The 11,587-nt window shown below is 29.2% G+C and overlaps 1 protein-coding gene and 1 long non-coding RNA gene across 2 annotated transcripts in view; both read left to right on the forward strand.

Moving 5' to 3' along the window:
- Positions 1-4,940: 4,940 nt before the first annotated feature.
- Positions 4,941-7,081, forward strand: LOC124419508. The gene is made up of 2 exons (XR_006940654.1): positions 4,941-5,491; positions 6,856-7,081. It is a non-coding gene; the product is annotated as an uncharacterized LOC124419508 (long non-coding RNA).
- A 638-nt stretch (positions 7,082-7,719) lies between these two features.
- LOC111685738 (zinc finger protein 395) overlaps positions 7,720-11,587 on the forward strand; it is a 357,927-nt gene continuing 354,059 nt past the window's right edge. The window contains exon 1 of the mRNA XM_046949763.1: positions 7,720-8,458. Coding sequence (XP_046805719.1) covers positions 7,997-8,458 — 462 coding nt within the window. The 5' untranslated portion in view covers positions 7,720-7,996. The remainder of the gene's footprint in view (positions 8,459-11,587) is intronic.

Genomic DNA, 11,587 nt, shown 5'->3' on the forward strand with positions numbered 1-11,587 from the left:
AGTCTAATCTATAGTCTAGTCTATACTCTAGTCTATAATCTAGTCTGTAGTCTAGTCTATAGTCATGTCTATAGTCTAGTCCATAGTCTAGTCTATAGTCCAGTCTACAGTCTAGTCTATAGTCTATTCTATAGTATAGTCTAGTTTATAGTATAGTCTATAGTCTAGTATATGGTCTAGTATATAATCTAGTTTATAGTCTAGTCTATAGTCTAGTCTATAGTCTAGTCTATAGTCTAGTCTATAGTCTAGTTTATAGTCTAGTCTATAGTCTAGTCTATAGTCTTGTCTATAGTTTATAGTCTTGTTTATATTCTTGGCTATCGTTTATAGTATAGTCTGTATTCTAGTCTCTAGTTTAGTCTTGTTTATAGTCCAACAGTCTAGTCTATAGTGTAATCTAGTATTTTGTAAAGTCTATAGGTAGGATTTAGAACTTAAAAAGTATTTTCGTTATTATACCTATTTAAAATTTAAATTTTCCATATCTGGTATAGGTGTATGTATATACAAATGTATATAGATTTCATACCTTAAATTTTGTTGTTGCTGTAGTTGTCTCCTTATTTCACAGCTGACAAACAATAACTGCATATTTCTCACATTTTGCTTTGATTCATTTTCTTATTTAAATAATTGTAATAACAATAACATTTAAACAATTTGCTTCCGCTCAATAACACTCACTTTCGTGTTTGGCTGCTTACGAATGGCCCTGGAAACCAATAAACAACGACCGCCTTCTAACAATTGCCTTAACAAAATTGGCAAATTGCACATTTTTAATAAATTTATCACTTTTATCACTAACTTCTAACACATTTTTTCATAAATATTTTTATATACCAATATAAATTAACATTCGTTTAATATTTTACAACTAAAACATTTTATTATTAACAATTAATTAACGTTTTAGATTAATTTAAACAGTACCATTAAACTTAAGCAACCGAACTCTTTGGAAATATTAAGAAATGTAATGAAATGAAACAATAACAAAAAGCATCCATCACTTGTTGTAGTTGTTGTTTTTAGATATTTGCTTTTTAAATGGCGTATTAATAGCAACAACAACAACAATGACTATTTCTATTACCATTTGTTGCTTTAGTTTTTTACGTCGTCTTCTTTAGTTGCAAAAATATTCTAAAGTGTTCGGTCGTTTAGTGTTAATAGTCCTGTTTATATAAATCTAAACAATTAATTAATTGTTATTATTTAAATATTTTCTTTAAAATAGTTTATAAATATTGTTGTTAACAAGATTTAATAAAAAAATGTTTAAATTTTTAGTTTAAAAAAGTGTTCTAATATTTGCAAAAAAAAAAAAAAATGCAACTTTGTTAGGCCGAGCGCCGGTCGGTGATTTTCATTTGTCAGGCCATTCGTTTTATTAAGTGTTGAAAAAGCGGCAAAAAATTAAATTTCTTTGAAAAAAGTATGAAAAAAATGAAAAAAAGTTAAAGAAAAAGAGTTTGTTGTTTTATACAATGTGTTGCAAAATGCTAACATTGTTTTTGTATGAAAGGAAATACAACAAACGGGAGAATATTTTTATTTTAACAACAAAACAAAACGGTGAGTGATTTGAAATTTGTTGCAGTTTCTGTATGTAATTTATTATTTTTCTTATATTATTAAATTTAAATATAGTCTATAGTCTTGTTTATAGTCTGGCTTAAAATATTTAAGAAAATTTATAAAGTACATTAAAAACCTAAAAAGTACTACATATTTTTGTTATAAGTATTATTTTAAAATTTCAATTTCCCATGCCTGGTATTAACTGTTAACTAGTGCTGTGTGTGTGTTTTTATTTTCTTATTTATTTCTCATTCTTCTTGGTACCGGCCGGTGTTTATAGATTTGTTTACATTTTTTTTCGAAATGTTGACAACACCGCTGCATGTTACAGTATTTGCTTGTGTGAGTTTCTTTAATGCTGCTGCATCACAACAGCTGTTTTAGCAACATTGTATCTCAGCTCAATTACGCTATAAGAAAATTAATAGGAAATAACGTAAAGATAACAATTTTTATGACAACGTATTGAAAAACAAAATAAATTTAAGTGTGGAAGTCACTTTTTAGGTGTTTTTATTTTTAATGAAATGTGAATTTTATAAGAATTTGGATGAATTTTATTTATAGAACATGTTGACAGTGTTTAGATGTGTTTTGGAAACGAGCGAAGGCAACAAAGGAGCAGTGTTGCCAAAGTTTTTGAAAGTGTTCGCGGTATTACTGATATAGATATAATAAACGGGACATTGTTCTATTAAGGCTTTCGATATTGTATGACACATTACCGTACCAGACTGCTATAGCATTCAACGGTACCCCAGTGAATTATCAGAGTTTTATGTCCTACTATCATCGATAAATACCTTCGCACTTTCCTGAATGGTTTAAATTAGCTCTATAATAGATTTTGAATTCTAGACAAGTTCTAATTCTGTTCTAATATAGTTCCAGTTCAGCGCTAGTTCAGTTCTTATTAAGTTCTGATCTAGAAGTGATTTAGTTCTAGTTCAGCGATTAATTAATGTTTTGACTTTTATTAAATGACTAAAATTACAGTTATTGCTGTCATCGGCCTAAAATGAAAAACTACAAAACTTTCTGTGTCATTATTAGACTTTCGACGGAATAAAATCTTTTTGTCTTAGCAGCGATGTTATTATTATCCCTCAGGAACATTTATTTCAAAATTCCGAGAAACAAACTTTCTGAACATTGCACAACAAAAGTCAACTTTGAATAAATTTGATATCCAGATATCTAGAAGTAAAAAGATCAAAAATCAGATTTTTTCCTTCACATCAGATATCGTGACTTTTTTTGTGCCGTCTTAAAGTCTCATCCGTTAACTTCAAAATAATGATTTAAGTTCTGTTATATCTTCCAAATTCGATCTATAGGGTAATAGGCGACTTTTCGACATTTTTCATTTTATAAAACGACGATTTTTTTAATTTTTTTTCCAATTTTCGACTTTTTGACTTTTTCCGACGTTTCTCGAATTCTCGACTTTTTCTGGCTTTTTATCGACATTTTCCGACTTTATGACCTTTTCCGACTTTTTGAACTTTTCCGACTTATCAATTATTTTTAACCTTTTCCAAATGTTCGACTATTTTTTACTCTTTCCGACTTGTTACGACATTTCGACTATTTCTTTACTCTTTTCGACTATTTTCGATTTTTTCCAACTATTTTTTGACTTTTTTCTCACAATTTTTGTCCTGGAGTCAATATTTGGCGAGCTGTATCAAAAGGTCTTTTTTGAGTTTTTTTTTATAGTTTTTTTTTTCATATTTCTTTCGAAGAAAAGAAATTTTGGACGGAAAGTAGTGAGTTCAACCACAGTCTGCATCGACTATTTTTTTCTTTTCGACTTCTTCGCACATTTTCCGACCTTATCCGATTTTTTTTGGACTTTTCGACTCTTATTTACAAAGTCGACTTTTTTCATAAACGATAGTCAAGTTATCGATTTTTTTGAAATAGTCGACATCGACTTTTTGACTTTTTTCGACAAAAAGTCGATTGTTCGATTATTCGAAAGTCAATTTATAGAACCCTACTCCGAGCTGTCAAAAAGCCTCAAATATGTCAAAAAAATATTCGATTTTAAAAACATGATATTTATCATTTCGAAAAGTTGATGTGAAATAGAAATTCTTTATTCAAATTGGTATTCAACTGTTTAAAAACGTTTTATTGTCAAATTTCTTTTCACAGTCTCTTTTACCGTTACATTAACTCTATTTTCCCCAAAATGGCAACACTATTTGAATGTAAGAGAGAATGCGAGAGCTAAATTTAACGTTATTTATACATTTTGTTTATATTTTTCTTCGTTTGTTTTGTTTCTACTGTTTCGTAAGTATGAGATTTTTAATACGTTTGTGTGTTTCTGTGAGTATTACGTTTTTTGTTTTGATTTTTATGTTTCATACGTTTTTTCTTTTCCTTTTTATTGTGAATGCACTACGTAAGTTGGTTTTTTGTGGTATGAAAGTATGTGTGAGAATATGTTTATATGCGTTTTGTTGGTGTTGTATGTATCTATGAGTTTGCTGCTTTGCGGTAACATCTTGTTGTTGTTGATGTTTTTGACAACGTCATATTAAGATTATTTTTGATTATTTTGTTTTCTTTTTTTTGTAATTTAATGAAAATAAAATGCGATTAATAAAGAAGAAATGACAAAAATTAAAAGAAAATAAATGAAATATACAAGTAAATGAAGCGAATAAAACGATCGACTGTCCGCTCTTACGGCAGCAAGTAGTCGGCCGGTCGGACAAAGCAATCACACACTCTCAAACAAACCCACAAAAACAAATACACACAGCATGTACAACAGCAAAACAACAAAGTGAATTTACGTAAATTCAGTCGTTGATAGCCAACTCTCGTGTTCAGACGATAAGCGCTTTTTTTGGAGAAGAAAAGAAAAAAAACCAAAAGAGACAAAGAAACTCAAAAAGAAAAATAAAAAATAAACACACGTTCTCAATCATAATTCACCCCCACAAACAAAATAAATGTAATATAACAGAAGCAGCAACAACTAGGGGCCTTCTAATGTAAATTACAAAAAAGACGTAAAAGAAACGTATGCGTTTACAACAAAAACAAACTTACGGATTACAAAGCAAAAAAGAAAACAAGAAAAAAACGAACTGCATTTTCCGTCATCAGACGTGTAAAGACCAACCAGAAACTGCCCGCATAATAATTTTTCTGTTTTCAACTATTTTTTATATTGTGAATTGTTTAAACATTTTCTTGATTTAATTAAAAAAAAACTAAAATTTTTATGAAACTCTTAAAAGAAAAAGATTTCATTAGTATTTTTTATGAAAAAAAGTGTTAAATTCCCTTTAAAAATACTAAACTTATCTTGTAATTAAATTTTCGAAAAACTTAAAAAAATAACTAAATTATTATTATTTTAAACTTAAAAAAATTAAACATAAACAAAATTATTTCTATTTTTTTAAATAGAAACTTTGTGTTAAATATTAAAAATAAAAACAATTATAAAATTCTAACAATTGGATTATGCTGAGGCTCCATTTTAAACGTCACACTAGTTTATTAACCCCTCGTAGACGGCATGTAGTAGCTAAAAAACAGCAACAACAAATAAACATAAACCAACAACACTATCAAAAAAACTATGTTATTAATCCAAAGTCATTATTGTGTGATTTGAAACAACAACAAGAACATTTACAGTTTAATCAAAGATTCAATCAACGTATCATTTTCAATTTGGAATTGTATCACAAGAATATATTTTTGAAAAAATCCCTTCAAACGTTTTATAAAAAATCTAAACGTCAATATCTCTGCATAAAAATTTCATAGATCCAATAACAACAATACACACGCACACAGAAAGACCAATCTATAAAAATATACACACACACATACATACACTCTTGGCTACATATGAATAAGATTTGAGAAAAAGGTAAATTTTGAAATGAAATGTATAAAATGATAATAAACATTAATTCAAAAGAAAGTTTTTTTAAAGAGAAATTTTTTGGTTTTAAAGGAAAATAAAAAGAATTGAATTAGTTTTTAAATGAAATTTATTTAATTTTGAAAGTAAATTTTAAATTTAAACAATAATTTAAAATAAGTTTTGATTTTACATTTGGTTTAATATTTGCTAAAATGTCAGGAAACAAGATTGAGATTTATGCAAACTGTCAAATTTGTATTTTGACAGGTGGCAGCAACAGCTCAGCTGGTTAATACATATGTTTTGGTATACCGGTATTAGTTCTAGTTCAGTTCTAGTTCAGTTCTAGTTCAGTTCTAGTTCAGTTCTAGTTCAGTTCTAGTTCAGTTCAAGTTCAGTTCTAGTTCAGTTCTAGTTCAGTTCTAGTTCAGTTCTAGTTTACTTCTAGTTCAGTTCTAGTTCAGTTCTAGTTCAGTTCTAGTTCAGTTCTAGTTCAGTTCTAGTTCAGTTCTAGTTCAGTTCTAGTTCAGTTCTAGTTCAGTTCTAGTTCAGTTTTAGTTCAGTTCTAGTTCAGTTCTAGTTCAGTTCTAGTTCAGTTCTAGTTCAGTTCTAGTTCAGTTCTAGTTCAGTTCTAGTTCAGTTCTAGTTCAGTTCTAGTTCAGTTCTAGTTCAGTTCTAGTTCAGTTCTAGTTCAGTTCTAGTTCAGTTCTGGTTCAGTTTTAGATCAGTTCTAGTCCAGTTCCAGTTCAGTTCTAGTTCAGTTCTAGTTCAGTTCTAGTTTAGTTCTAGTTCAGTTTTAGTTCAGTTCTAGTTCAGTTCTGGTTCAGTTCTAGTTCAGTTTTAGTTCAGTTCTAGTTCAGTTCTAATTCAGTTCTAGTTCAGTTCTAGTTCAATTCTTGTTCAGTTCTAGTTTTGTTGTTGTTCTGTTTTAGTTTTGTTTTAGTTTAGTTTTAGTTTAGTTGTAGTTCAGTTCTAGTTCAGTTCTAGTTCAGTTCTAGTTCAGTTCTAGTTCAGTTCTAGTTCAGTTCTAGTTCAGTTCTAGTTCAGTTCTAGTTCAGTTCTAATTCAGTTCTAGTTCAGTTCTAGTTCAGTTCTAGTTCAGTTCTAGTTCAGTTCTAGTTCAGTTCTAGTTCAGTTCTAGTTCAGTTCTAGTTCAGTTTATGTTTATGTTTAGTTCTAGTTCAGTTCTATTTCTGTTTTAGTTCAGTTTTAGATCTGTTCTAGTATAGTTCAATTCTTGTTATGTTTTTAATAGAACACTGTCCTTCTAAATAGTTGATAATTAACACCAAAAAATTTCTCTTAAAAGGTAAACAAAATCTACAACAAATTATTAATAAATTTTATATTTCTTTGTTTATTTATAGTGCAAAAACCCCGTTTAAAATAATAAAAAAAAATAAGTAAAATAGCAGTTAATATTTACTAAAGCAATAAACAGGAAACATAAATTTAACTAAAATAAACAACAGCAATTTATAAAAAGCCTTTTAATTTAATAAAATAAAACAATAATTCAAATAATATAAAACAGCTGTTAATATAACAGTTATAAAACTACTATTAAAACAACAAGTTCTTCACAACAAATTGGAAAAAAATCTGTTAAAGTGACAACAGCAACAAATTAATATAAAATTACAGCAAAGAAACAAAAAACAACTAAAATAACAAGAAAAAAGAAATAAAAATAAAAACGTGTCTGTTAACGTCTTCTCAAACACTGTTAACTTAACAGTTGATTAAAATTAAACAACAGTTTAGGGCAAAAGTTTAACAACAAATTAAAGAAAACAAAGCAACAAGTGTTGATGCAAAATAAGAAAAAGATTAAAAAATTGTAAAAAAAAAGTTATAAAAAATTAAAAAAATTGTGTTCATTATTAATAAAAAATAGAATTTAAAAATATTTAAAAATAAAAATTTTGTGAAATCTTAAAAAATTTTTTTGTTAAAGCGTTTTTAAATAAAAAAAGTGTGAAATGATAAAAAACCTAATTTAAAAAAAAAATATTGTTGAAGTTTAAAAAGTTTTAGTAAACATATTTTAAAATTGTTGTTCAATAAATTTAAAAAAAATTAAAAAAATAAATATTAAAATTTCATTTAATTTAAAGAAATTTAAACAAAAATATAAAAAAATATAATTGAAATCTAAATAAATTTTCAAAAAATTTTAAAAAGTGCAATTAATTTCTTTAAATAAAAATTAAAAAAAAAATTAAAATGAATATTTCACAAAAAGTTTTAACTCATAAAAACAAATTTAAAAAACAAAATTAACATAAAATTTAATTCAAAATAAATCAAGTGCTAATTCTTACTAAGAGCTTCCTTTTTTGAAAAAAAAATCCCCTAAACTTTAGAAACTTTTAATAAAATTTTTTCCTCTTTTAGCGTAAAAAAGTTTTCGGTTCTTTTATTTTTGCGTTAAAAAGTCTAAATTTTTGTTTCCCCCCTCTTCATTTTTTCCCCTTATTTTGAAGTAAAATTTTCTTAAACTCAAAAATGTCTACTGGTCGTCGTTTAGCTAAACGCTCTATAATCGGCACTAAAGTTTGTGCTCCCGGTCCCGATGGTCTTTGGTATTCGGGTGTTATACAAGATGTTAAAACACCACCCTCGGCTACCGTAACTAGTGCATCGACTAGTTCATCTAGCTCACCAACTCCAGAAACCAAATACATTGTACGTTTCGATTTTAAGACCCAAGACAGTGCCATGGAATCACGTCGTGCGGTTAGTGTTCACATAAGTCCGGCACAATCGTTGCGTCGTAATGCAATGATTAAAGAATTTCTTGAATCGGATTTAATCGGTCCCGGTTTTCGTTCGATAATGGGTGTTAAACTGCAGTCGGGTCAGCGTGTCTATTTGACTTATAATGGTCGTGAGACTTCGGGAGATGTGATCACACATGATCACGAAAAGGATGAGGTTCTGGTGAAGATCACAACAATTGGAAGTGAGGTAAGTGATTTATGTTTTATATTATATATTAGAATAGTATTTAATAATTTAGAAAAAAATCTTTTTTATCCACCCAAATGGTCAAAAATTCAGTTATTTGAAAGAATTACTTCTTTGAACATTTTGAATACTTAAATTTTTCTTGTTTTAAAAGAGATGTAGAAAATACTTCTGAGTGTTATACTTAGAAATGAATGAAAATTGAGATCATTTTAAGTATCCATTTTTTAAATCTTAGGTTTCTATATTCTCAAACCCCCTTTCAATCATCTTTTGAAAAAGCTCTTCTATCCCTTAAAGCGATTATATTTTAGTTCCTTGAATGTAGATTTATCTCTGTCTCTTTGATGTTTTTACCTCAATTACTTTCATATCCCTTCTATTCCTATTTATTTATGTATGAAAGTTCACCAGAGAGGCATGTTATCGTAATGATTTCTCCATTTTTGTATTATTGCAATTTCTGTTATACCGATACCTTTAGTCTGCTTGGTTTATAAATGTATCATCGGACTTGTTTTGTGATTATTTGATCTGGGATCGAAACAGGCAGTCTTATTATCTGATACTAAAGAATCCGATAGTCTACAGGGCAGAGTTTCGGACCTTTTCTTGTCCCCGTTATTGATCGATTCCGATTGAAAGTGATGGCTAATAACGTCTATAACCGTTTATCTAGAGTGAGTGTGTTAAATGTTTTTCTCATTGAGTGTGTCGAACAAATCAGAAGTGTATCACAAGTCCTTGGCTTTTTCGATGGATTATTTGGTCTATCCATTTCGTCTCTGGGTGGTATTGATGAGATATTATCCTATATTACTTAGTAGTATATGTTTTTGCGTAACGTATTAGTAATAGTAATGCATTGGGATCTTTACATCTAGACGCATTTGAATCATAATTCACAATTTGAAAGTCAATATCTTGACAAGTATAAAGTAAAAAATCAGTTTCTTGTCTTGATTCTGAATTTATACGCTACTGAAGAGAGCCTGAAAATGAACAGTTTAAGCTGTTTACTTCGGTAATTACAGAGATCCAAAACGGCGCTGTCAAAATCACCCCCAACGCCTATAGAAGGAACATTTTCATTCCCTTGAAATTTTCATTCTTCACGAAGGGAAAATAGCTATTGTGAACTTGTTTTGAGCAATTTATTCACAGTACTTGATTATGTATGCAACAGCTGTTCATAATCAGTCCCAACGCCTATAGAAGTGACATTTTCATTTCCTTGAAATTTTCATTATCCACGAAGGGAAACTAGCTATTGCGAACTTGATTTAAGCTTTTAATTCACAATAGTTGATTTTATATGCAACAGCTGTTCATAATCACCCCCCCCCCCCAACACCAATAGAAGTGATATTTTCGTTCGATTGAAATTTTCAATATCCACGAAGGGAAAATAGCTATTGTGAACTTGCTTTGAGTAATTCATTCACAATAGTTGATTAGGTATGCAACAGCTGTTCATAATCACTCCCAACGCCTATAGAAGTGACATTTTCAGTCCCATGAAATTAGCTATTGTGAACTTGCTTTGATCAATTCATTCACAATAGTTGATTCTGTATGCAACAGCTGTTCATAATCAGTCCCAACGCCTATAGAAGTGACATTTCCATTTTCTTGAAATTTTCATTCTCCACTAAGGGAAATAGCTATTGAGAATTTGCTTTGAGTAATTCATTCACAATAGTTGATTATGTATGCAACAGCTGTTCATAATCACCCACCCAACACCAATAGAATTGACATTTTCGTTCGATTGAAATTTTCAATATCCACGAAGGGAAAATAGCTATTGTGAACTTGCTTTGAGTAATTCATTCACAGTAGTTGATTCTGTATGCAACAGCTGTTCTATGTTTTCGAAATTCCATCAGAAAATTTCACAAAAGCGGAAATTTTTCCCTCAAACAAGTTAGGGAACGAAGAACGTGAAAAGAGAAGGGAATGAGTGAAATATTGATTAGCGATAACAGTGCGCATCTATACGGGTCTTCAGAACTTAAATTGTAATGATGAACCCTGGAAATTCATTTGAATCGTAGTAGTTGTTATTCCTAATATAAAATTCTGTTATATTTTGGAATAAATGATCCACGTATTCCAACCATATCCAATTGCAATGATTTTGTAGTATGAACCCAGATTTGAGATCATTAATAGTTTATTGATATAAACCTGTAAACTTTGCAATATCATTTATGGCAACGGGTTCTGGGAGGTCTGTCTAATCGCTCGAACTGGGTGTTCAAAACAAGTGAAAATTAACATTCCACTTCATTTCTCAAATAACATACAATCTTCATCACTTTCACTCATTCATTAATTTCAATTAGAATGGAGAATCTAAACGTTTAAGTCGCAGTCGTAAAGCTAAACATTAATCAAATTGAACATTGTTTTAAAAGGGGTCCACCAATTAGCATTTTCAAACACAAATTCGATTTAAGTGGCCCCCGGAATAAATATATACTATATTGTTTGAATGTTAGAGTGGGTGGGTGTTGGTCGTTGTTGTTAGTGTTGTTTGTTAGCGGACTGTTTGTCTGTTAGTGAGTGTAGTTGCAGTCTTATAGAGTTTGATGAGATAGATGCACTCGTTTAAAAATACACACTTTGTACTCGTTTTGCTTGGACGTTTTCAATTTGTTTCTTCTTGTTGGTGTTGTTGTTGTTGTAACAGCAGTTTGTTAAATGGTGTGATACCAAAACCATGGCATTTACAAAGTACAACAATAATAACAAAAACATTGCAAATACAAAATATATGTATATATTGGTATCTATGTCAAGGTTAAAAAGCTTCGTAAAAGTGCAAACAACAACAACAATGACAAGAAAAATAAACAGAAAATAAAAGTTAATAGTAAATGTATGTTTAACATATAAAAGTGTAAATGCACAATGGCATGGGTGTGTGCAAAAATATACCACCATCTATCTATCTATCTACTGCACATATCTATTTTTATTCTTTATTTTTCTATTCCATTTTACTTAGATTTTCTATTGTGTTTTTCTTAACCATTCTATGTTGAACTTTAAGTGTGTGGGCTTTAATCAATTATGCTCATGGAAATGTCCTCGATGGGGTTTCACAAATAAAAAAAAGAACAA

This window comes from Lucilia cuprina, chromosome 4, assembly GCF_022045245.1.
Source record: "Lucilia cuprina isolate Lc7/37 chromosome 4, ASM2204524v1, whole genome shotgun sequence".
Lineage (NCBI taxonomy): Eukaryota > Metazoa > Arthropoda > Insecta > Diptera > Calliphoridae > Lucilia > Lucilia cuprina.